The sequence below is a fragment of the Thalassophryne amazonica genome, chromosome 11, assembly GCF_902500255.1.
Source record: "Thalassophryne amazonica chromosome 11, fThaAma1.1, whole genome shotgun sequence".
In the NCBI taxonomy this organism is placed as follows: Eukaryota; Metazoa; Chordata; class Actinopteri; order Batrachoidiformes; family Batrachoididae; genus Thalassophryne; species Thalassophryne amazonica.
The window spans coordinates 29,801,392-29,828,774 of NC_047113.1; the positions used below are offsets into that span (position 1 = coordinate 29,801,392).

Below are 27,383 nucleotides of genomic sequence, written 5' to 3' on the forward strand. Positions count from 1 at the left end.
GTGAATGACCCTAAACACAGCCAAGACATCAAAGGAGTAGCTTCAGAGTGGCTTCAGGATAACTCTGTGAATTTCCTTAAGTGGCCCAGCCAGAGCCCACACCTGAGTCCAGTTGAACATTTCATTTTTGGAGAGATCTGAAAATGGCTGTGCACTGACACACCCGATCCATCCAGATGGAGCTTGAGAGGTGCTGCAAAGAGGAATGGGCAAGACTGCCCAAAGATAGGTGTGTCAAACTTGTGGCATCATATTCAGTGTTGTTGCTGCCAAAGGTGCATCAACAAAGTAGAGGTAAGGGTGTGAATACTTATGTACAAGTGATTTCTTAGTGCTTTATTTTTAATAAATTTGCACAAAATTTCAAAAAAAACTTTTTTATGTATCATTATGGGGTGTTGTGAGTAGAATTTTGAGGAGGAAAATGAATTCACTCCATTTTGGTATAAGATTGTAACATAACAAAATGTGGAAGAAGTGAAGCACTGTGAATAATTACTGGATGCACTGTAAAAATTAAATAACACTGGGGCCAAAATTTCTCTCTGCTGGACACATTACAATTGTATTGGCTCACTGTGTCTACTTTATTTCAGGCAAGGAGGACACTGTTGTCTCATTTTAAAATGGGTCAAGCAGCCAAATCAAAGAGTTGTGTCAACAGAAAAAATAAAAATATCTAAGATGAAAGTTTTGACAAAGCTACTAGTAATTAAGTCCCTTCGGCTGCTCCCTGCTTTTTCATTTGGGGTTGCCACAACAGATCCAAGGTGGATCTGCATGTTGAATTGGCACAGGTTGGTTTGGCACTGGATCCCCTTCCTGTCGGAACTCCACGTTGCATGACAAATGTGGCAGGCATTGTATTTGAACCGGGAAAGCTTCCACACTGAAACCAAGCACACTAACCACTTGGCCATGGTTTCAAATATTGTTTCAGCACAAACTGAAAGTAATTGGCAGTCACTTGCTGTCTTCTGTGTGTGTGTCTTAGAGCACCTGTCTGTCATTATGAGAAGATAGAGCTCCTGTGGGGCAACTTAATGTTAGACACAGACCATGATTTGAGGCTGTAAAATTATCAAGAGTCAGTGTGATACATAATGTACATGCACTGATAAACATTTTCCTCACTACAAATTAGTTCCTTTCTATTTCTGCTTCAGAATTTCTACAATATGCAAATGGAAAGTGTTTGTTGTCTAAAAATAATGTGGTTATATTTAAATTTGTATTTGGCAAGAACCACTCTACAACCTTTTCAGGCATAAAAACTTATTATGTTAACAAGTTTTCAAAACAGAAACGGGTACATTAGCCTGGAAATGAAATACATATTGTTAAACAAATGTTAAACATTTTAAAAACAGCATTTTAAACTGTTTGTGTTGTGGCCTTGTCATTTCCAGGTTGGGTGCAGAACTTTGGAGGAGAGGGCTTGGCTCTGTTGTTGAAACCTACTCAGAAGACTGCAGGAGGAGAAAGAGGAGTACTCGTAAGACTTTTAATCGCAAGATTAGATGAAAGTATCTTTCAGTATGTGGTATTAACACCTGTCTTCTTTTCTTCTGCCAACTAGAATTAGGGAGTGAAATGTCAACACGAGATCATTCGCTGTCTCAAAGCCTTTATGAATAACAAGGTAAGATGATGTACATGACAAAAACCCTCAATTAAGACAGCATTTCTTGTTCCTCTACAAATTGCAGTGATGTGAAAGGTGACTGATGTTTAGCTAATGTAGAAGAACTTTCATGAAAGATTTACTGCCATAATTATCTCTTACCAGATTTATACTTAAATAATGACGCTGATGGCACTGCCATTGTGACTTCGTTTTCTGTCCTTTTCTCCACTGGAGTGCAGATGCATAGTTGAGTGCACTCTTTGAAACCACTGATTCTGTGCAACCACATGGAATTCTGCTAGTGAATGGTCTTAAATAGTCACTGATATGTTTTAACAATGCACTTTTAAGACTGTATCAATTTGATGTGATGCTGTGCCATTCTGTATTATAGAATAAGTTGTTTTAAGCTCTTACAACCCCTGTCAACAATTGGAATAAATAAATAAAAGCATTCAAGATATATTAATGAATCAAAAAAGGTCTATAAATAAAAATGCTGATATTGTTCAAAATTGTTGTAATTTGATTAAAAAGAAGAAAAAAAAAACATTCCACATAGTTCTTTGTAATTTGCCATAGTTTTCAAATGCTCCATTATTTTATGGTATTGCCAAGTACTTAAATGGCCTTTGAGAAAGCGGAATATCAATTATGCTCACTGGTTATCATTGTCAATTTATTGGTTATATTATAATGTTGCTATGGTGTTCAATTTCATGATAGATTATAAGCAGGTAAATAAGGAAGTGTAGTGCTCTCACACCAGTTTAAAAATGAATCATGTTAAACGTTAACATGTTTTGTAGTGATACAGAGTTTTTACAAGTTGTAGCTTTTACCAGGTTAGTGTAAAAAAAGTTTGCACATGAACTTGCAGCTTGTTTTAGTTACAGCTTGATGAAAGTGAAATGAAAATTCATGGCGCCTGTTTTTCCTCAAAGTCGATCACTCGAGTTTTTGATGCTGCATAAAATTCACCAGGCAAGCCTCTCGCTCACCGTTTTTTTTTTTTTTTTCCTTGGTTACTTATTTCTCTGTCTTCAGTATGGTCTAAAATCCATGCTGGAGTCAAAGGAGGGAATTCCTCTTCTGGTCAGAGCCATTAACCCAAGGGTTCCTCATATGATGGTGGATGCTGTCAAGCTGCTTTCTGCCATCTCCATTTTGGAGCATCCTGAAAATCTGTACGTATTCCTGATAAAGCCAAATGGATCCATATCTGTATGTGAAAGTCATGACTTTTAATTGCCAATTCAGTTTCGTTTTGCAGTGCTGTGATGTCTTTAGTATTGTGCTGTTTCATTGGCAGTGATTAGCAAACAAGTTTTAACAGATACTTTTCTGACAAAGTCAACATTATTTAATTAGCAAAGGTAAATAAACATTGACAATTACACAGGCGCTCTGATAACTTGGATGCATTTCATGTATGGAGTAAGAGTCCTTTTTTTTGCTCAGGGTAAGTTACTATTTGCAGAATCAAGATTGACGTGGCAGTTGATCAACCCTAATATAGTACATGGTAACGCATCTGACTTTGTGAGACATCAGCGAGGATGCAGAGAACTGTTGAAGCCCCATATTGTTGCTGCAACTTAATGTACTGCTTCAGTATCACAAAACTGTTTCAAATATTTTTTAGAGGACCTGACATGAACTCATGTTGTCCTGTCATCTTAGGGAAACAGTCAGCTATAAAGCAAATTGGAAAAAGGCCAGTGCATGTATGATGTTGTTTGTATGAAGCATTCTTTCGCCTTCCTCAACAATTTACCTGAATAATTTAATGCCACTTCTTTAGTAGACTGCCACGCTTGCAGGTACAAGGTACATTTTGGTCTCTAAAGGAAACCATGACTTTCTTATGACCAAGTAATAGGCGAGTATTCCCTAAAATTCTTGGCTTCTACGAGCCTGTGCACAGCCAACTGTAACAGAAGGTATTAGTTGGTCTAATAAACAAAATAATAATTTGATTAGGGATTTGAGGATGCTGTGTAATAAAAATCACTTTAATAGTGTCTTGTAATCAGTTGTACTTTCCATTTTCTGCCTCACCCTATCCGTTTTCATTATACCGTCAACTGGGGAATCAAGTAACAAAATGTACATTCTTATTCTGTGCATACGTAATATTTTGCAGCCAAGGTTTCTGTGTGTATTTTTGTGTTGCTTCTTTTTTTTCCTTGAAATGACTGTTACTTGCAGTCATGAGCGTGTTCTGGAGGCCATCACAGAGGAGGCAGAGAAACAAGACATTGAGCGGTTTCAGCCACTTATGGATGGCATAAGTGTTCAAAACGTGCTCTTAAGGTACTCACACAAAGGTGCACACATACTTGAACAATTAGAAATGCTGTTTTCTGTTTGACACCCGGTTTCGTTTGGTAGCTGGTACCATTTGTTGCAGTCCCCATTATTCGTTGAAGTAATTCAGGAGATTACACTAGAGATATTTTCACGCTATTCACTTTGAAGTGTCAGGATGACTTTCAGATGCGTTTTTTTGGTAGGGTGGCTGTATGCAGCTGATCAACGCATTGATCAGCCGGGGAGAGGAACTGGACTTCAGGATTCATATTCGCTCTGAACTGCTAAGACTGGGACTTAGAGATCTGCTGAAGGTACACAGAACATTATCGTTGTCTCTGTTTCTCTGTCACTCAAAATGGTATAGGTTTTACAAACAACACACGTGCACAGGCCTGCTCTTGATGTCTCACGTAATGTTGGTGTTTTGCTGACTAGCTGTCACAAAACATATGTCCTGAAAAACTTCCGCAAGTGTCCAAACTCAAGCTGTTTGATTGTCACACTCTTCCTGCCATTCTTCTCTGTGCATTTTCATCCCTCTGCCTGTCGCCTATCCCTCTCTCTGCAGGGGGTGAGGACAATAGAAAATGAAGAGCTGAGGGTGCAGCTTAGTGTGTTTGATGAGCAGGCTGAAGATGACTCTGAGGAGCTCAAAGCACGTCTTGATGACATCCGAATCGAGATGGAATATCCTTTCATTGAACAAAATAATCACTCAGTAGAAATGTGGAGTTGTTTATAGCGTACTTTCATATTAAAAAAAACATGACACAGCATCAACATTGTCACCATTTTCAGTGTTCACACAAAACAGACATTTCCAGCTTTTTGGCTCATTTATAATGGTATATTCATTAAAATGCTACAGAAAAATGTGAAATATCTATGTTTTGACCTTTTCAAAAGATGACTTAATGATTCATTAATCTACACACATGAGCTATACTGTAACTGCTGTGATTTATTTTTTTTATGGGTTTGTTTGTACTGGAAATATAGGTGCTGTATTCAGGCAATGTATTTATTACCTCTACTAAAGAGGTTATGTTTTTGCCTGCATCTTTTTTTTTTTTTTTTTTTTTTGGTAAGTGGTTTAGACAAATACTCAAGAATGGAATCAGATATCCACCTAAAACTGCATCATTACTCCTGTCATCATGACAGTCCTCCTGTGGTAAGGACAAAATTGTGAATCTTATACAGACATTATATGTACCTGGATGCTGCAAAGCCATTATTAGAGGTTTGCAGTAGTGGTACTTAAGGCAGGTGTACACTGTACAGCAAGAGAAAATGTATGTCGTTGTTTGGCGTTTGTAGTTTTCTTGTTGTATATGAATGTTGAATGCTGTTGTCATTTATTATCAAACCGTAGTCCCAATGGCCTTCTGAGACTAGAGCTATGTCCAGTTATACTTATATTGCTTGCAGTTATTGGCTGCCAAGTTAAAGCACCTACATCCATTATGACCTGGCCTGGATTTGGTAACTGTTGGTACCACCTTTTTTAATAGTAGACAGTGTGCCAGTTTAGTCTCTTTTGAATCAATACATTTAATTTTGATTTAGCTGCAGTTAACTGCTTTTGCACACATAGTTCCAGCTTTCAACACCAGGTGTCTCAGTGGTACATTATACAGAAAAAATCAATTTCTCCCACAGTAACTACCGTGAGTCATTTTGTGAATCTTTAGTTATCCTGTTTCCTTACAAAACATAAAACTATATTAGTGAGAGAGTATCCTGAGGTCTGAATAACCATTACTGTGATCACCATTGGTGTCCTGTGTAATAGTGTTTAGAACTTGTATTCAGATTTGTTGCTTATTGTTGTTTAAAGTGGCCCTTAACGGTTGTCTTTAGTGATGTGAGGGATGTGTTTGAGATCCTTGTCAACACGGTAAAAGACTCAAAGGCTGAAAACAACTTTTTGTCCCTGCTGCAACACCTGCTGCTGGTCCGTAATGATTACATGGCCAGGTAGTTTCCACACACTTACTCATAGTCACCCAGTGGAGTTGGTCATATTTTGATGTGCAATATTGTGATGTAACAATATAGTAGTTTCAGTATTTATCGCCTCTGTTCTGTTTGGATTTTACAGTTAACTGAAGTATGGGTTGCTTACCCTAATGAGATGAATATTAAAGGCCTGTTTGGACATCATATCCATGCTTCAGTGGAATTTTTTTTAATAGTTGTTAGGTTATTTATGAAGCTTCTCGCCTACAAAAGTTTCAAATGAGTGATATCTGGGTTTATGAAAAACAAAAAACATGCTTTTTGATGATTCTGTGTCAAATATCCACATTATTATGAATACAGGTGAAGTGCTTATGTAGCTTTGTGCATATGTATGTTGACTGTTTTGCAATACCTGAACAACCTGAATAGTTGTATAAAGGTCAACAAATGTTTCACTTAACAGCTTCTTCGCTTCACTCTCTTCATCCACCTCTCCCTCTCCTCAACCTGGTTCACTGTTTGCTGTTTGTTTTTCAGCACACTCTTACACAGCTCTGAAATTAATACACACAAGTGCAGTTCCATTTTAATAGAAATTGTCTCTTATCACCAGAAATATGCTAATTTGTCTCCCTGTGTTTGCCAAAGCTCTAGGGGTTATAAGTAGGATAGGACAACAGAAGAAAATGACAAAAACAAGACGAGGAGAAAATAATAACAAACCAAGTGGAGCTTCAGGGTTGGTGCTGTGTGTAAATCTACTTTCATTAAATTGGTTTCCACACTTGTAGAAGGACATGGGATGAAAATTGTAAGCTTGCTTTACATCGCAGAAAAGACAAAACCAAATATTCAAAGATATGCATTATTGAGGTGGATGTTTTCATGGTCTTTCTGTCTTTCAGTTTCACCTGTAGATGGAGCCTCAGAATTCACAAGATCGCACAAATAACTAATTTTAGAATGTGAATAGTTACGTTTTTATAGCCATATACCTGCTGTTCATTCATAAGGGACTTGTTACATGTGGTTCATTTAAATGGTTTTTAAAACCAGACTGCATGCTTTAGAAAATTGATCAAAATGCATATGAAATACAAATCTTTAAGTTTGGACAGGTTTTCAGAAGTGTCACTAGATGTCTCTCTCGCTCAACGAAAAAAAAAATTAAGCTTGATGGGGACTCTGAACTATAGCTGATTGGAGTAAGGGAGAGAGGACTAAGAGAGACAGAATAAATAAAGTATTGAGTTTGTGACACTGGCAGCATCTAATGAGGACCCCCCCCCCCCCCCCCCCCCGCCCAATTGAGTGTCTGTGTGAAAGTGGTTTGATGAGACTCAAGGTGCTGGACATACACTCACTCACTCAAACACAGTTGCACCCAATCAATCTTTGTGACAAGAAAACTGTCATGCTCACGCAGACAGCCAATCTCTGTTGCAGACAAAGACAAAGTGACAATCTATTTGTGTTCACACGATCTGGACCACTGCACCTTCCTGCGCTCTGTCAGTCCCACCTTGTGTTCACATCACACCTTTTCATGTTAAAACAGGCGGTAGTGAAATCATCACACATAAAGTCTTTACAGTAACTGTCAACTCCATGTGCATTGTTGTAATACACTTTCAACCAACATTTAACTCCATCTCAATTGTTCAGTTCCTTCCATCCTTTTGTCTCAACACCTTACCTCTAGCCCCCCCCCCCCATCTCCTAATTCGTGTCTCTGTAATTTTCTCACTTTCTCCTACCTCCAGGCCTCAGTACTACAAGTTGATAGATGAGTGTGTTGGTCAGATTGTTCTTCACAGAAATGGAGCGGACCCTGACTTCAAGTGCCGCCACCTCAGACTAGACATTGAAGGCTTGATTGGTAAGTTGTGAGAACAGAGCCCAGAGAAAAAAAGCAATATTTAAAAAAGTGGAGTGGAACTTTTTTCGCTATTACAGGGTCACATGGCATACATGGCATTGTACAATACACAGCACTATGTGTGGATGGAGTAAGAGACTGAGAGCTTGCTAAATATAAGAGATCAAATTCCTTCTATTGCCATGACTATTGGAATTACAATTCTCACAAGAGCCTTGCTAGAATAACAGTTCTCACAAGGACATAGAACCCAGCAGTCAAGTTCCATCAGTGTCATTTCGTATTCTGCTTTAACATTGTGAAAGTACTGCTAAACGTTTACACAATTAAGTAATGGAAACACAGCTATGGTTTCTAATTGGTTAATTCAATGTTTTTGTTAAATTATTTCAATTAAAGCTATCTTACATATTGAATAATTTATTTTAACTGCTGTGATGGTGTTCAGAGGCAAAACTACAAAAATTTGTCACTGTCCAAATACTTCTGGACATGGCTGGACAAACTATGCAGTAAATCTTTCTAATGTATGTAGTTCTCAATAACGATGTGGAAGAAGACAAGTAAAGGTAGCCACCAAGATACCCATGACAACTCTGAAGGAATTACAGGTAATTACTCCTGTAATGGACAAATGTGCAGGATTGTAAGAGTAGAATACCAATAATGATAACTTAAAAAAAAAACCCCACAACACAAAGTAAACCATTTTGAAACTAGGAGTACAAACAAGGAAATTTATGAGTAGGAACAATCTCTAGGTTAGCCAAGGTGTGGTGGTGGCCACATGGTTAGTACACTTGTTTCCAGAGGAGAAGGTTTCCAGTTCAAACCCACCTCTGCCCATTCTCCAGGAAGGGCATCCAGCATCTGTAAAACTTGTGCCAACTCAACATGGAGATCCAACTCAGATTGGCTGTGGTGACTCACAGTGAAAACAGGAGAAGCCGAAGGGACGTACTATAAATAGAAACAATATATTCAGTATAAACAATAAACAGACTCAATAGTATAATTTACCCAGAATAAATAGGAAGTAGGCACAGCAGATATTACAGTTTAAATAATACATTTGAATGAGAGATTGATATTGCACAGTTGAATGATATTTCCCTGAACGAGATATTGATATTGCACAGTATGAAGTGGAATTACACCTGACTGAATACTCAATTTTCACAGACAGTGCTTCTGTGGGTATGATTTGTGAAACTGGGCAGAAGTGCAAATTTTGTCTTTTGCATCACCCATCACAGCTGCATAGTGAAGTGGAACAGAGAAGGACTTTAATGAAAGAAAGTGGATCACATCTTGGTATCAGTTTAGCATATATGCTTCTGTCAAACTGTATATGACATTTTAGGTCTTCTTTTAAAGTCCTTGCTGATTATCTGTGGTGATGCAACAGACAATTTGCAAGATGCAAATTTCATATTCGCATCCACAGAACCCTATAACTTCTTCAGAGTTGTCCAGTTGGTGGGTTACATCAGGTGTCTCTTCTTCCACAGTTGCTCAGTTTTTGAAAACTACCCCTCTAGACATATTTTCCATAGAGTATCAGGCCTGCCAACCTGTATGCTTTTTTTGTACCAGGCGCACATTTTAATATCAGAGTATGCTGGTACAATTTGTCCTTCAAAAGCACACACCAAAGTTAATGTGAATTATTTGGCAATTGTGCGGCACACAAGTCTACTCCCACAGCGGATGTACTGGTGAGCCATATCTGGATACCGTTAACCGTGGAGGCTAGTTGCTGTGGGGTCACCCTCTCTGTCCTTTGTGATCATTTTATTACAAATAGCTGAGATAATAGGGATTGCTTTGCAGTTAGTTGGACAGTCTAAGAAGTCTGTGCTCCAGTATTTCCATCAAATAAAATTTTCATTTCATTTCATCTGTATGTTAACACTGTTAGCAGGTATTGGTAGCTTAGTGATATTAGCTCCAATGTTGCTGGGGCAATAACCTGGCCATTGTTTTTGCCGTAATTGGCTGTGGTATTGTATCACTTCCTGTTCCGGAGCACAGCGGTGTTTTGCTGTATCTGTTGGCTGTTTAATCTGCGTAGTTAGATTGATCTAGATAACTAGATAACGATTTGTTTCACAGTGTAATCTTCACGTGCCTTTACTAAAGCACTCCCTCTGCTGAATCACCTCTAAATTATTTACACATTATTCACTTTGTGTGTTTTTAGGAATCTGCTAGCTTAGCGCAGCTACTAGCTCTTAGCCGGTTTAGCATGGCGGCTTCTCCTGTCTCTCCCGCACTTTTGTGCTCTGGGTGTGAAATGTTTAGTTATTCCTCGGCCTCCTTTAGCAGTAATGGTACTTGTAATGAGTGCAGCTTATTCGTAGCTTTGGAGGCCAGGCTGGGCGAATTGGAGACTCGGCTCCGCACCTTGGAAAATCCTACAGCTAGCTAGGCCCCTGTAGTTGGTGCGGACCAAGGTAGCTTAGCTGCCGTTAGCTGTCCCCCAGCAGATCCCGAGCAGCCGGGAAAGCAGGCCGGCTGGGTGACTGTGAGGAGGACGCGTAGTCCTAAACAGAAGCCCCCTGTACACCACCAACCTCTTCACATCTCTAACAATTTTTCCCCACTCGGCGACACACCCGCCGAGGATCAAACTCTGGTTATTGACGACTCTGTTTTGAGAAATGTGAAGTTAGCGACACCAGCAACCATAGTCAGTTGTCTTCTGGGGGGCCAAAGCAGGCGACATTGAAGGAAATTTGAAACTGCTGGCTAAGGCTAAGCGTAAATTTGATAAGATTGTAATTCACGTCGGCAGAAATGACACCCGGTTACGCCAATTGGAGGTCACTAAAATTAACATTGAATCGATGTGTAACTTTGCATAAACAATGTCGGACTCTGTAGTTTTCTCTGGGACCCTCCCCAGTCGGACCGGGAGTGACATGTTTAGCCGCATGTTCTCCTTGAATTGCTGGCTGTCTGAGTGGTGTCCAAAAAATGAGGTGGGCTTCATAGATAATTGGCAAAGCTTCTGGGGAAAACCTGGTCTTGTTAGGAGAGACGGCATCCATCCCACTTTGGACGGAGCAGCTCTCATTTCTAGAAATCTGGCCAATTTTCTTAAACCCTCCAAACCGTGACTATCCAGGGTTGGGACCAGGAAGCAGAGTTGTAGTCTTACACACCTCTCTGCAGCTTCTCTCCCCCTGCCATCCCCCCAATACCCCATCCCCGTAGAGACGGTGCCTGCTCCCAGACCACCAACAACCAGTAAAAATCTATTTAAGCATAAAAATTCAAAAAGAAAAAATAATATAGCACCTTCAACTGCACCACAGACTAAAACAGTTAAATTTGGTTTATTAAACATTAGGTCTCTCTCTTCTAAGTCCCTGTTGGTAAATGATATAATAATTGATCAACATATTGATTTATTCTGCCTTACAGAAACCTGGTTACAGCAGGATGAATGTTAGTTTAAATGAGTCAACACCCCCGAGTCACACTAACTGTCAGAATGCTCGTAGCACGGGCCGAGGGGGAGGATTAGCAGCAATCTTCCACTCTAGCTTATTAATTAATCAAAAACCCAGACAGCGCTTTAATTCATTTGAAAGCTTGACTCTTAGTCTTGTCCATCCAAATTGGAAGTCCCAAAAACTAGTTTTATTTGTTGTTATCTATCGTCCACCTGGTCATTACTGTGAGTTTCTCTGTGACTTTTCAGACCTTTTGTCTGACTTAGTGCTTAGCTCAGATAAGATAATTATAGTGGGCGATTTTAACATCCACATAGATGCTGAGAATGACAGCCTCAACACTGCATTTAAGCTATTATTAGACTCAATTGGCTTTGCTGAAAATGTAAATGAGTCCACCCACCACTTTAACCATACTTCAGATCTTGTTCTGACTTATGGTATGGAAATTGAAGACTTAACAGTATTCCCTGAAAACCCCCTTCTGTCTGATCATTTCTTAATAACATTTACATTTACTTTAATGGACTACCCAGCAGTGGGGAATAAGTTTCATTACAGTAAAAGTCTTTCGGAAAGCGCTGTAACTAGGTTTAAGGATATGATTCCTTCTTTGTTATGTTCTCCAATGCCATATACCAACACGGTGCAGAGTAGCTACCTAAACTGTGTGAGTGAGATAGAGTATCTCGTCAATAGTTTTACATCCTCATTGAGCACAACTTTGGATGCTGTAGCTCCTCTGAAAAAGAGAGCCTTAAATCAGAAGTGCCTGACTCTGTGGTATAACTCACAAACTCACAGCTTAAAGCAGATAACCCGTAAGTTGGAGAGGAAATGGCGTCTCACTAATTTAGAAGATCTTCACTTAGCCTGGAAAAAGAGTCTGTTGTTCTATAAAAAAGCCCTCTGTAAAGCTAGGACATCTTACTACTCATCACTAATTGAAGAAAATAAGAACAACCCCAGGTTTCTTTTTAGCACTGTAGCCAGGCTGACAAAGAGTCAGAGCTCTATTGAGCTGAGTATTCCTTTAACTTTAACTAGTAATGACTTCATGACTTTCTTTGCTAATAAAATTTTAACTGTTAGAGAAATGACAAACTGTTATGTTTAATGGCTGACTCTACTGCAGTGATGTAATCTACTGTCGGTATATGTTTAGGGGTCACTGAGAAATTTAGTCCTTTAGCGAGCACATCCTTTTCTGTCTGTGTAAGAACCCTGTTGGAGAGATTCTTTACCCAATTTTCCCTGTTGTCACTAATTTGTCTGGGTGTATCTTTAAAAATACTCCCACTGAAAGTACGCCTTTTCTGCACTAAAAGGTTGTGAAACTTCCTGATTTGCCGCTCCTTACTTTTTAAATGCTCAGCCATTTGAATTTTAACTATGAACTTTGTGATCTTATTATGGGCCTCTTCCTCCACTAAAGTTTCTAACATTTTGTGCAGACTATCAAGATTATTTTGGAGGTCTAATATTTTAAAGTGAAGCCTTCTAATTCTAAGACCCAAAATCCTTCTAAGGTAACTGTGCTGGATCTTTTCTGCTGTGTGACCTGCTTCTAGTGCCTTTTGCTTCATGCATTTGGGAATAATATTGTTTTGTTTGCATCTCTGGTTAAATCTTAAGTGGTTTCTAAAGTTAGCTACACAGTTGGTCGCAATGTTTCTGTGTAGGCTCTCAGTTGTCCAGGTGGTTTCCATAGAGGAGAAGCTTGAATCTTCGACTGGACTGGGTTGCTTGACGCGAGGACGTTTCGCTTCAAATCGCAGAAGCTTCCTCAGCTAAAATTCTTGCTCTGGTGGTCTGACTTCTGTCTTGACTCTTGTAGAGAAGAATAATCAAGAAGTCACAAAAGCTGGAGTTTTAAACCTAACCAGACCCCTCCTACCGAGAGGCAGACTGCTATAGGCTAGTGACTAAACAATAGCTCTAATTAGCACCTATTGTGCTCTAGTTAGCACCCTCCTAATGACAGGGCAGCTGTCCCTCTCCTGATGGCTCCCTTGACGACTCTGCTGATGACGTGAATGACTCATTACCATGAACACAAGACTGAAACTGCTTTGGCCTGAGTACCCCATTGTAAACAGGGGATAAAGCGTGTCTCAGACCCCCTCCCCGGTTAAGGCTGGGTTTCAAACGTTTCACAAAGAATGCCTCCTTGACCCCTCTCTCAAACCATTTCTTCTCTCTAGCTAATATTTAAACTTCCTTGTCCTCAAACGTGTGGTTAGTGTCTTTAAGGTGGAGATGAACTACAGACTGAGGTCCACTGGCGCCCTCTCTGCGGTCCTGGTATAGCCTTTTGTGTAAAGGTTGCTTAGTCTCACCTATGTAGTGTTCGTTACAGTTTTCCTGACATCTGATAGAATACACTACATTGCTCTGTTTGTAACTAGGGATCCTGTCCTTAGGGTGAACTAATTTCTGTCTCAGGGTGTTAACCGGTTTAAAGTAAACTGGGATTTTGTGCTGTCTGAAGATCCTCTGTAGTTTTTCCCCTATTCCTGATAAATAAGGGAGAGACACTCCTCTTCTTCTTGTCTCCGTCTCCTGTCTGTCTGGTCTCTTTGTTCTCTGGGACTTCTGCACTTTATCCAGGGACCATCGTGGGTACCCACATACTGTGAGGGCTTTCCAGACAAGTTGTTGTTCTTTTGCCCTTCCCTCTGCTGTTGTGGGCACCTGTAGGGCTCTGTGTTGAAGCGTCCTGATCACCCCGAGCTTGTGTTCAAGGGGGTGGTTTGAGCCAAAGAGCAGATATTGGTCAGTGCGAGTTGGTTTTCTGTAAACCCCTGTGTGGAGCTGCCTGTTCTCTCCAATCGTAACATCACTGTCCAAGAAGGCTAAATGGTTGTTTCTGGCATCCTCACGTGTGAACTTGATATTGGCGTCCACCGAGTTGATGTGTTCTGTAAAGTCCTCAACTTCCTGTTGCTTGATTTTAACCCATCTGTCATCAACATATCTGAACCAGTGACTGGGAGAGATGCCCGTGAAAGACGTCAAGGCTGTCTTCTCCACTCGCTCCATGTACAGATTGGCCACAATGGGGGATACCGGAGACCCCATCGCATAACCATGAATCTGCCTGTAGTAATTCCCCCTAAACAGGAAATACGTGGTGTTAAGACAGATCTCCAAGAGTTGGCAGATGTGGTCTGGTGTGAGTTTGGTCCTTTCAAGTAGAGACACATCCTCCAGCAGTCTCTGCCTCACAGCTGAGACGGCCTGAGTGGTGGGGATGCAGGTGAACAATGAAGTCACATCAAATGACACGATTGTTTCATCTGCCTCCAGCTGCAGGTGCTTGATCTTGTTCACAAAATCTTGTGTGTTCTGAGTTACCCACTAGAGGAGCCAAAATCCACTTGAGGTGCTTGGCCAAATTGTACGTGATGGAATCTGTGCTACATACAGTAGGCCTGAGTGGCACGTCCTGTTTGTGGATTTTGGGCAGTCCATAGATGCACGGAGTGGCGTCCCCAGGGTACAGTCTGTAGTATGTCTGCCTGTCGATGAGTCCCTCTTTCTCCAGGATTTGGAGGTAGCTAATGATTTTCTTCTTATAGCCGCTCGTGGGGTCTCTCTTCAGACTTTCGTATGTATTGGAGTCACTGAGCAAGTTGTTGATCTTGGCCTCGTAGTCCGATGTGTTCAGGACCATGCATCTGCCTTTATCCGCTGGCAGGATAAGGATGCTTTGGTCCTTTTGCTGCTGACAAAGCTTTCCGTTCTTCTCCTGTGATGTTGGATGGAGGAGGCTTAGCACTGTTCAGCACTGCTGTGACTCTTAGTCGGAGGTCCCCAGCTTCTGACTTTGACAAACTGTTATGTTTAATGGCTGACTCTACTGCAGTGATGTAATCTACTGTCGGTATATGTTTAGGGGTCACTGAGAAATTTAGTCCTTTAGCGAGCACAACTTTTTCTGTCTGTGTAAGAACCCTGTTGGAGAGATTCTTTACCCAATTTTCCCTGTTGTCACTAATTTGTCTGGGTGTATCTTTAAAAATACTCCCACTGAAAGTACGCCTTTTCTGCACTAAAAGGTTGTGAAACTTCCTGATTTGCCGCTCCTTACTTTTTGAATGCTCAGCCATTTGAATTTTAACTATGAACTTTGTGATCTTATTATGGGTCTCTTCCTCCACTAAAGTTTCTAACATTTTGTGCAGACTATCAAGATTATTTTGGAGGTCTAATATTTTAAAGTGAAGCCTTCTAATTCTAAGACCCAAAATCCTCCTAAGGTAACTGTGCTCTTTTCTGCTGTGTGACTTGCTTCTAGTGCCTTTTGCTTCATGCATTTGGGAATAATATTGTTTTGTTTGCATCTCAGGTTAAATCTTAAGTGGTTTCTAAAGTTAGCTATCTTTTTAGCAGTCTTTTCCAGCTTACGTACCAGTGCCAGGGCCTCATGCCCACAGTTGGTCGCAATGTTTCTGTGTAGGCTCTCAGTTGTCCAGGTGGTTTCCATAGTAGAGAAGCTTGAATCTTCGACTGGACTGGGTTGCTTGACGCGAGGACGTTTCGCTTCAAATCGCAGAAGTTTCCTCAGCTAAAATTCTTGCTCTGGTGGTCTGACTTCTGTCTTGACTCTTGTAGAGAAGAATAATCACTAACCACACGTTTGAGGACAAGGAAGTTAAAATATTAGCTAGAGAGAAGAAATGGTTTGAGAGAGGGGTCAAGGAGGCATTCTTTGTGAAACGTTTGAAACCCAGTCTTAACCGGGGAGGGGGTCTGAGACACGCTTTATCCCCTGTTTACAATGGGGTACTCAGGTCAAAGCAGTTTCAGTCTTGTGTTCATGGTAATGAGTCATTCACGTCATCAGCAGAGTCGTCAAGGGAGCCATCAGGAGAGGGACAGCTGCCCTGTCATTAGGAGGGTGCTAACTGGAGCACAATAGGTGCTAATTAGAGCTATTGTTTAGTCACTAGCCGATAGCAGTCTGCCTCTCGGTAGGAGGGGTCTGGTTAGGTTTAAAACTCCAGCTTTTGTGACTTCTTGATTATTCTTCTCTACAAGAGTCAAGACAGAAGTCAGACCACCAGAGCAAGAATTTTAGCTGAGGAAGCTTCTGCGATTTGAAGCGAAACGTCCTCGCGTCAAGCAACCCAGTTCAGTCGAAGATTCAAGCTTCTCTACTATACCCAAACCATGGTTGAACTCTTAGCTTTAGCTTGTTGGATAACTCTGTGATGGGGGCTTAGAAAAGTCAATTGTGCCACTTACAAGGCTTAACATCAGAATGCAACTCACACCCAAACTCTTTGCTTGTGTCAACTAAGTAAAACTTAGTAAGACAAACTGAAACTCCTTGAAATTGGATAGAGGGTGTAAAAGTAGTGAAACAGTGGCACTGTTTGTAAATGGACATAAACCTCATTCATTTATTTTGTTTCTGCTAGTTTATTTATTTGATTTAATTATTTAGAGAACCATTTACTTTTTTTTAACTATATATTAAGCTACTGCAAATGGCTAACTTTATTTTCAGGTACAATCTCAGTCACAATTTCTTTCTTTTTTCTGTTCCCCGGAGACCCTGCTTATAGTTAGAATTTCATTCAGCAACCCCCTTTTTTTTTTTGCAAGGGTTTGGCCAGAGCTCCTGTAAGTGGTTCAGGTTTTAAGTTCAGGTTACAATTACACAGGTTTCTGGCAAATCATAAATTAGCTAGTCAAAATCAACTGTTATACAAATATGTATGTTTATGACTGCAATAGTAAGAATATTTGCATGAATTGAAAGATGGAACATACCATTTATTGAGGCATCAGCTGAGTTAAATGGAATTTATGCACTTTATCACTGCGCCTCGAATAATGGTACATTCCGTCTTTCAGCAACTGAAAATATTCTTTCCATCATGAATAAAGTAATTGAATAATGATGAATTGTTGACCAGAATAGTTAATTATTTTTATCATTGTTTGGTTAATCCCCTTACAGTTTCACCTATCCTAAAGAATGCACACTAAACCAGAGCAAAATGGAGGTTAAGGCCATGTCTCAAGAGTTCAATACTCCTTTATGCCAGGTCTCTGTTGCTCACCGCAGGAGACTCTAATTGCAGTGCTTCTAAATGTGTCCTCACACACACACACACACACACACACACACACACACACACACACACACACACACACACACACACACACACACACACACACACACACACACACACACACACACACACACACACACAAAAACACAGAAGCTGGCTGGCCTCCTTTCAGGCTGCCAGAGTTATTATCGGTGGAAAGCAGCCCAATTCTGCCCTCAATGCATTATTTAGTATTTTTCTTTTAACTCTGAAATTCAGCACAGTTTTTCCCCACTTTCTGTCTGCCATAGTGTTCTCAGTTCAACTTTTGTCCCATTTTACTTCACCACCATGACAGAATAACCACTCTTCCATTACTAACCATGTAAAGTTAGACAAATGCCCACTCTCAAATTGTGTGCGCATGAATGGACGCATTATTTTGAGTTCCTTCCAATAAGGCCTTCATTTACAGAGATGTCTTATTTTACTCCACCTTGCTCTGTTTTCTTTTACAGTAGTGTTCAGAATAATAGTAGTGCTATGTGACTAAAAAGATTAATCCAGGTTTTGAGTCTATTTCTTATTGTTACATGGGAAACAATGTACCAGTAGATTCTCACAAATCCAACAAGACCAAGCATTCATGATATGCACACTCTTAAGGCTATGAAATTGGGCTATTAGTAAAAAAAAAAAAAAAAAAGTAGAAAAGGGGATGTTCACAATAATAGTAGTGTGGCATTCAGTGAGTGAGTTTGTCAATTTTGTGGAACAAACAGGTGGGAATCAGGTGTCCCCTATTTAAGGATGAAACCAGCACCTGTTGAACATGCTTTTCTCTTTGAAAGCCTGAGGGAAATGGGACGTTCAAGACATTGTTCAGAAGAACAGCGTAGTTTGATTAAAAAGCTGATTGGAGAGGGGAAAACCTATACGCAGGTGAAAAAAATTATAGAGTGTTTATCTACAATGCTTTAAAATGGACAAAAAAAAAAAAAAAACAGATGCATGGAAGAAAACAGAAAACCACCATCAAAATGGATAGAAGAATAACCAGAATGGCAAAGGCTCACCCATTGATCAGCTCCAGGATGATCAAAGACAGTATGGAGTTACCTGTAAGTGCTGTGACAGTTAGAAGACGCCTGTGTGAAGCTAATTTATTTGCAAGAATCCCCCGCAAAGTCCCTCTGTTAAATAAAAGACGTGCGGAAGAGGTTACAATTTGCCAAAGAACACATCAACTGGCCTAAAGAGAAATGGAGGAATATTTTGTGGACTGATGAGAGTAAAATTGTTCTTTTTGGGTCCAAGGGCCGCAGACAGTTTGTGAGACGACCCCCAAACTCTGAATTCAAGCTACAGTTCACTGTGAAGACAGTGAAGCATGGTGGTGCAAGCATCATGATATGGGCATGTTTCTCCTACTATGGTGTTGGGCCTATATATCGCATACCAGGTATCAAGGATCAGTTTGGATATGTCAAAATACTTGAAGAGGTCATGTTGCCTTATGCTGAAGAGGACATGCCCTTGAAATGGGTGTTTCAACAAGACAATGACCCCAAGCACACTAGTAAATGAGCAAAATCTTGGTTCCAAACCAACAAAATTAATTCCTCGCAGATGTGAAGAAATCATGCAAAACTGTGGTTATACAACTAAATACTAGTTTAGTGATTTACAGGATTGCTAAAAAAGCAGTTTGAACATAATAGCTTTGAGTTTGTAGTGTCAACAGCAGATGCTACTATTATTGTGAACACCCCCTTTTCTACTTTTTTTTACTAATAGCCCAATTTCATAGCCTTAAGAGTGTGCATATCATGAATGCTTGGTCTTGTTGGATTTGTGAGAATCTACTGAATCTACTGGTACCTTGTTTCCCATGTAAGAATAAGAAATATACTCAAAACCTGGTTTAATCTTTTTAGTCACGTAGCACTGCTATTATTATGAACACTACTGTATATAATTTCATCTTCTTTAAACCCTGTTTTGAGTGCAGTGGAAATCCCATCCAGTTGATGTAATTCAATGTTTATGCAGCTTCTTTTATTTTAGCTTTTCAGCTCAAGACTAGAAATGCAGTTGTATCCAAAACCCTATAAAAATGATACTAAATTATTAATTAGAAAAAAGGATGAATTCATCGTATTACAAGATAAACTTATCCTTTTTTCTACATCTTCTGTTTTGTCAATAAAATATCTTTTAAATCCTAGTTTGGGCAGCATTGTAGAAGAAAGTATTGGGGGGGATGTGCACATTTTCGTCTCAGATAACACTGGACTATGTTATATATGTATAGTATATCAAATAAAATAACAAACAGAAATGTTTTGCTGGCTACCAAAACATGAAACAAGTGTAACTGAATGCCAAATGTTGACGTTTTTGTGCCCATGTCATGGTGAGACATGTTTGACATATTAAAAATAAAATATAAAACAAATACAGAATTCAAAATAAATTCATTCCAGCCCCCCACAAACCAAAAGTGTGTGTGTGTGCGTGCGTGTGGTTTTTTTTTTTGGGGGGGGGGGGGTTATAGGAATCATTCTCTTTGTTTGTCCCGCCATCTGTCACTCCATGAATTTTGTACGCACAACTCTTTTGTGTTCAATTTTAGCGACACTTGGTTCAATAGAAGCACACTATATGAGGATGGGCTTGTAAAAAAAAAAATAGTCTGTTGTCAAAATGAGATAATTGTGTTTGTTTAATGCATTACACTGTGTAATACTGACTTCGGAAGCACAACTTCTCTTAAACTGCTTTGTGGATTTCAGTGAAAATCCTCTAAGCAGTTTAAAAGTTTGTGCCAGCAAAGTTGACTCAACAGAAGAATCTGCTATTTGCGCCTTGTTGCCAGATACCACCGCACACCTTTGGAAGTCTGTTTGACTAGATGCCTCCAGAGCTCAGGGCTGTTCTGGTGCCAAAAGCAGGACCTACACAATATTAGGCAGGTGGTCAGTGTTACAGCTGGTTGGTATATGAAGATGTGCATGAAGGAAAATCTTTCAGGTTTGATGTGTTTGAAAGATAACTGTACTCTTTGTTTTTTAAATACATCATATTTGTTAATTACATGTACAGATGTTGACCACATTAATTTCAGGATTTCTCCACAAAACAATTAGTTCCCCTAGTATATAATATGGTGGGGGGGGGGGGGGGGCACTGTGCTACATAAATGCTGATGATTGCTTCCTGAATTTTAATGAATTAATTGTAATTTTGGCATGTCTGTTTATTTGTTTGAGCCACCTCTCTGGCATTTTGAATCCCTATTTTAGATTCAGTCTCTCTTTGTGGCCATTCATCAGCATTTTAATTAGCAGTTTATCTGCACATACTCAGAAAACTCTGGATAATCCAGCCACCTGTAGCCATTATTGTGTAGCTGTGTGCTGTACATACTGTTGCTGCTTCCTTAACATCTGCTGAACATAGACTTGGATGTTGAATTTTTTTCAGACTGCAGCATGTCTTTCTTTTGATATACCACTTTTGCAAAGAAAATTAGAGATGAATGTGAAATAAAATGGTGTCACATATACTTTGCAAAAAGTTGAAGAAGTCAGTGTTTGCCGCTGTGCACATGTGCAGAGATAAAGCAAATTAGTGTTATAGGTTTGAAAGATAATGTGTTGAAAATATTGTTGTATCCTGTTGTAATGAGATTCCTCCACAGTGCTATCATGAGTCTTGTGTTTAAGAGGAAAACAGAGACAGATGGGGCACTCATTCTTTATAACAGCATGTGTCACACTAAAGGATGCAGCATCTTCATGGCTATTTGTATGCATATCCTTGTTTTTCAAACTCGTTGACACACCGTACTCTCATTTGTTTGTCTTCTTTTCAAATTGTGTCTTTGCCACAGATAATATGGTGGACAAGACAAAGGTGGAAACCAGTGAGGCTAAAGCCACTGAGCTGGAAAAGAAGGTGAGATGAAGCACGATTATTGTACAAAGCATATTGTACAAACGGCAGCAAAAACATGACATATGTGCTAAAATTCTCCAATCAGACCAGACTCTAATTACATCATTGCAGACAGAAGTGCACATTATTCACATTAAAAAGCCAACATTTCTTTTTGACACACACCATGCAGTAACATTTGGACTGTGGTACAACTTTAGTCCACTGTTGTGTGGCTGACATGGGACAACAGATGTAAAGTTGGAGGAACCAGAAGGTGACAGAGAGAATGGGAATGCATGTGTGTAACAGCCAGTGGACAGACAAATATTCTTACAAATGGGGGAAAAAATTGCACCTCCAGTTCACACAATTCACACAAGGGGGTAAATGCTTTGATTGTGCACTGCTGCTACCCTGGTGTTTCTGTCCTAGTGACAGGATGATTACAAAGAGAGAGCTGAAACTAGCCTTCGTTCAGGCACACAGAAACAGATACTAACACACAGAGTAATATCCATCAAACACACTAACGCACACTTCAGATTAATATTCGTTGACCACACATGCACACTAAGAAATGGCACATTGCAAGTTGTGCATGATGGGATAATTGCAGGCAGTCTCTTTGGCAGGAATTAAGGATGAGGCTGTCAGGACATGGACAGCCACAGTAAAAGATCTGTCTCCAGCTGAAACTGCTTTGTATATGTGTATTTGCGTGCACAAGCACATTTGCCTGTTTAAATGCTCTTATGTTGTGCGTGTCAAATGTCTGACAAAAAATTGATGATTCTGAAAAAAAACAGCCAAGAGTTATTTTTCTTTCACTTCTTGTTTAATGGCGTTGGAGGCTTTATAATAGTAAGAAGTGAATTTATAGATGTGCACTGCAGTATCTAAGTCAGTAACTGACACTAATTTGCAGTAAATTAGGATAAAAATGGAAAGCCCTAGATGACAAGAAATATCTTCTGCATATCTTGGAGATATGTGAACTTCTGCAGCTTTAGCAAGCATCCTCAAAGCTCATATTTTTCCCCCTAATTACCTACCTGTAGTTTCATAACAGTATTTTCCTACTTGAGTTATCAAGATTTTATTGAAAGATGGTATTTAAATTGTTTAACTTTCTGCTTAATTTCATTATATTTTAAATCAATTTGCAAAACTCTAGCATAGTGTTACTTTAAGTACTGTAATCCACTTTCACACATACACTTGAACACTTTTTTATTTGTTCAGTAACAATAGCAAATGCTGTTGATTTTCACATCACTCTGAGAATCCTGGTCAGACAGGGTGTGTAAATCCTCTGTCATATGACTGTTTATTTCTTGATTTATTCACAGTTGTATGTAAAAGTTTGATGATGATTTCCATGATTTTCCTTTATAAATCATTGGTTGTTTGGATCAGCAGTTTCAGTTAAATATATCATATAGCAGATAAACACAGTCATATTTGAGAAGTGAAATGAAGTTTATAGGATTTACAGAAAGTGTGCAATAATTCTTTAAACAAAATTGGGCAGGTGCATAAATTTGAGCACCCCAACAGAAAAAAATACATCAATATTTAGTAGATCCTCCTTTTGCAGAAATAAGTCTCTAAACGCTTCCAATGAGAGTCTGGATTCTGGTTGAAGGTATTTTGAACATTCTTCTTTACAAAACATCTCCAGTTGAGTCGGGTTTGTTGGTTTCTGAGCATTGACAGCCTGCTTAAAATCAATAATATTCAGGTCTGGGGACTGAGATGACCATTCCAGAACGTTGTACTTGTTCCTCTGCATGAATGCCTTAGTAGATTTTGAGCAGTGTTTAGGGTCATTGTCTTGTTGAAAGATGCAGCTCCAGCGCAACTTCATCTTTGTCACTGATTCATGAACATTGTTATCAATAATTTGCTGATATTGACTGGAATCCATGTGACCCTTAACTTTAAGAAGATTCCCAGTACCTGCACTGGCCACACAGCCCCACAGCATGATGGTACCACCTCCAAGTTTTACTGTAGGTAGCAAGTGTTTTTCTTGGAATGCTGTGTTCTTTTTCAGCCATGCATACTGCCCTTTGTTATGTCCAAATAACTCAATTTTAGTTTCATCAGTCCACAGCAAAATGAAGCTGGCTTGTCCAAATGTGCTTTAGCATACCTCAAGCGATTCTGTTTGTGGCGTGTATGCCGAAAAGACTTCCTCTGCATTACAGCATCATACAGCATCTCTTTGTGCAGAGTGTGCTGTATAGTTGAATGATGCACAGAGACACTGTCTGCAGCAAGATCATGTTGTAGGTCTTTGAAGCAGGTCTGTGGTTTGACTATGACTGTTCTCAACATCCTTCGCTTCAGCTTATCTGAGAAATTTCTTGGCCTGCCACTTTAGGCCTTAGCTAGTACTCTGCCTGCAGTCTCCCATTTCCTCATTATGTTTCTCACAGTGGAAACTGATAGCTGAAATCTCTGAGATAGCTTTTTGTATCCTTCCCCTAAACCATGATGTTGAACAATCTTTGTTTTCAGGTCATTTGAAAGTTGTTTAGAGGTTCCCGTGTTGCCACTCATTAGAAGAGATGCAAAGAAGGGAAACATTTGACCTGAAAAGACCTTCAACAAGAAACGTAATTTCTTTGTAGGTGCATTGAGTGGTAAACACAGTTACAGATGATAACTCGATAATAAATTCATTATAAATTCTTAAGTAATCGGACACTGACACAGTTTCTGTCATCTTGCCACCACCACAATGGAGTTGAATGAAACAATCAAGATGTGCTTGTAGTGTACAACCCCTGGCAATAATTATGGAATCACCAGCCTCGGAGGATGTGAATTCTGTTGTTTAATTTTGTAGAAAAAAAGCAGATCACCGACATGACACAAAACTAAAGTCATTTCAAATGGCAACTTTCTGGCTTTAAGAAACACTATAAGAAATCAGAAAAAAATTGTGGCAGTCAGTAACGGTTACTTTTTTAGACCAAGCAGAGGGAAAAAAATATGGAATCACCTCTGGCTTTTATAACAGCTTGCTGTCTCTGAGGCATGTACTTAATGAGTGTCAAACAGTACTCTTCATCAGTCTGGCTCCAACTTTCTCTGATTGCTGTTGCCAGGTCAGCTTTGCAGGTTGGAGCCTTGTCATGGACCATTTTCTTCAACTTCCACCAAAGATTTTCAATTGGATTAAGATCCGGACTATTTGCAGGCCATGACATTGACCCTATGTGTCTTTTTGCAAGGAATGTTTTCACAGTTTTTGCTCTATGGCAAGATGCATTATCATCTTGAAAAATGATTTCATCATCCCCAAACATCCTTTCAATTGATGGGATAAGAAAAGTGTCCAAAATATCAACGTAAACTTGTGCATTTATTGATGATGTAATGACAGCCATCTCCCCAGTGCCCTTACCTGACATGCAGCCCCATATCATCAATGACTGTGGAAATTTACATGTTCTCTTCAGGCAGTCATCTTTATAAATCTCATTGGAACGGCACCAAACAAAAGTTCCAGCATCATCACCTTGCCCAATGCAGATTCGAGATTCATCACTGAATATGACTTTCATCCAGTCATCCACAGTCCACGATTGCTTTTCCTTAGCCCATTGTAACCTTGTTTTTTTTTCTGTTTAGGTGTTAATGATGGCTTTCGTTTAGCATTTCTGTATGTAAATCCCATTTCCTTTAGGCGGTTTCTTACAGTTCGGTCACAGACGTTGACTCCAGTTTCCTCCCATTCGTTCCTCATTTGTTTTGTTGTGCATGTTGTCGATTTTTGAGACATATTGCTTTAAGTTTTCTGTCTTGACGCTTTGATGTCTTCCTTGGTCTACCAGTATGTTTGCCTTTAACAACCTTCCTATGTTGTTTGTATTTGGTCCAGAGTTTAGACACAGCTGACTGTGAACAACCAACATCTTTTGCAACATTGCGTGATGATTTACCCTCTTTTAAGAGTTTGATAATCCTCTCCTTTGTTTCAATTGACATCTCTCGTGTTGGAGCCATGATTAATGTCAGTTCACTTGGTGCAACAGTTCTCCAAGGTGTGATCACTCCTTTTTAGATGCAGACTAACGAGCAGATCTGATTTGATGCAGGTGTTAGTTTTGGGGATGAAAATTTACAGGGTGATTCCATAATTTTTCCTCAGAATTGAGTGAGTCCATATTTTTCCCCTGTGCTTGGTCTAAAAAAGTAACCGTTACTGACTGCCACAATTTTTTTTTCTTGATTTCTTATAGTGTTTCTTAAAGCCAGAAAGTTGCCATTTGAAATGACTTTAGTTTTGTGTCATGTCTGTGATCTGCTTTTTTTTTTCTACAAAATTAAACAGCTGAATGAACATTCTGCGAGGCCAGTGATTCCATAATTTTTGCCAGGGGTTGTAGTTTGTTAAATGGATTTAACAAAAATATTGCATTAGCTATTTTGGGAGTACATTTGTATACACAGTGCCCACATTTACTTAGCCTATATGTAATTTGAGAAGCTACACATAAGGATTATTTTGAATGTATACAGAAACTACAGTGGCTTCTGAACCTGTAGTGTTACCTGATAAGGACAGTAGTTGCTTGAACTTTTTGTCCATCCATTAGTCTTTATGCAAGTGCTAACCCCAGTAATTTTTGTTTTTTGTGAAATAATTGTTTCTGTGTGCAAAGTAAAATAATATAAACATCCAAAATAAAACTAGGATGTTTAGATATGCTGTGTTGAAAATTCCTTGAGAAAGCACTTTGGAAAATTTTGAAGAAAAGTAAATTGTAATGGGGGTGGTGAGGGGGGTGGGCGTGGGGGGCAATAATTTTTCCATCTTTAAAAAACCTATTCTTTGAGCTGCATTAGCTAAGCTAATTTTGTAGTAGATCTTCTGAAGAAACAGTATGTTCTGAGTGTGTCTGTGCCTTCTTGTGTGTTAGCTTGATGCAGAGCTGACAGCACGCCACGAGTTGCAGGTGGAGCTGAAGAAACTGGAGGGTGACTATGAGCAAAAAGTACAGGAGCTGTGTCAAGAGAAGGAACAGTTGACTTCCTCTAAGCTGGAGCGAGACAAAGAGAATCAAAGACTCCAGCAGCAGCTCAGCACTCTACAGCAGCAGGTACACAGCAGTCCTTTTATGCACCTCAATGACTATTCTGTTCAGGGAAATCAAAATGTAAATAAACATGCATTTCACATAGTATTATAGAGTTTTTGGCATGCAGATATGGTTATTTTTATTAGGTGTCTTGGGACAGCTTTTAGCTATACAGGTGAAGTGACCAGTAAATTAACTGATAATATAATAATAATAAAAAACTGAACTTTAACAAGTGAGAGGTGAAACGGTTTTTGTAGAAGTGTTCAACTTCTGATTGTGACAAGTCATCCGGTGCAAACAGCTCCCACTTTCTCATTATCTTAATTGCTTAATGCATGTCTCGGCTCAAAATTTTCCAAACGTAACAGAAATTGCTAAAGGTTCTTTGATAAAATTCAGATTGTGGACTTTATACCCCGTCACACATACCCAGAATCACACAGAATGGCGTCAGAATTATGAATCGCCGCACATCCGAAGTGTCGGATTTCAGTTCCAAAATGTTCTGACAGTCATCTGCAGAAGTTCACACAGTTGGTCAAAATTGGCCCGCAGCCCCGAGTGTGATGCACATGTTCAAAACCCCCTGGGTGCCATCGATATGGGACACCTATCCAGTGGCGGTCCATGTGCAGTCTGAGGACCATCTGACCGCAATTTATATATTCTGATGGTGACAAAACAGGATCTGAAATGATTTGAGTGCATACGAGGGAACCTTGAGATGGATCTGGCATGGCACAGCCTGCCGTTATGACCTGCATGTGCCACGTATAATAATGTCCACCCCCCCCCCCCCCCCCGAAGCGCAAAGGAACTGTTGAAATATATGTGGCATGCTTCATCATGATAATTATTATGAATTATTATCATGTAGAGTGAATGTGAATGTGAACAGCAGCTATCAAACTGAAAGCACCATGCGCTACTGTGCTCATGCCGCCATAAATCTAAACAGGCTGTTATATCCACAATAGACCTTATGGTACAGATATTTATCCATTCCTTCCCATGGGTGACTTTAATAATGTG

At 39.6% G+C, this 27,383-nt stretch overlaps 1 protein-coding gene across 1 annotated transcript in view; it reads left to right on the forward strand.

The window, feature by feature from the left end:
- The window catches only part of LOC117519815 (protein diaphanous homolog 1-like), a 307,697-nt gene that overhangs the window by 115,368 nt on the left and 164,946 nt on the right, over nucleotides 1-27,383 (forward strand). The window contains exons 11-15 of the mRNA XM_034181058.1: nucleotides 4,512-4,630; nucleotides 5,807-5,923; nucleotides 7,672-7,787; nucleotides 21,209-21,273; nucleotides 26,190-26,369. Coding sequence (XP_034036949.1) covers nucleotides 4,512-4,630; nucleotides 5,807-5,923; nucleotides 7,672-7,787; nucleotides 21,209-21,273; nucleotides 26,190-26,369 — 597 coding nt within the window. The remainder of the gene's footprint in view (nucleotides 1-4,511; nucleotides 4,631-5,806; nucleotides 5,924-7,671; nucleotides 7,788-21,208; nucleotides 21,274-26,189; nucleotides 26,370-27,383) is intronic.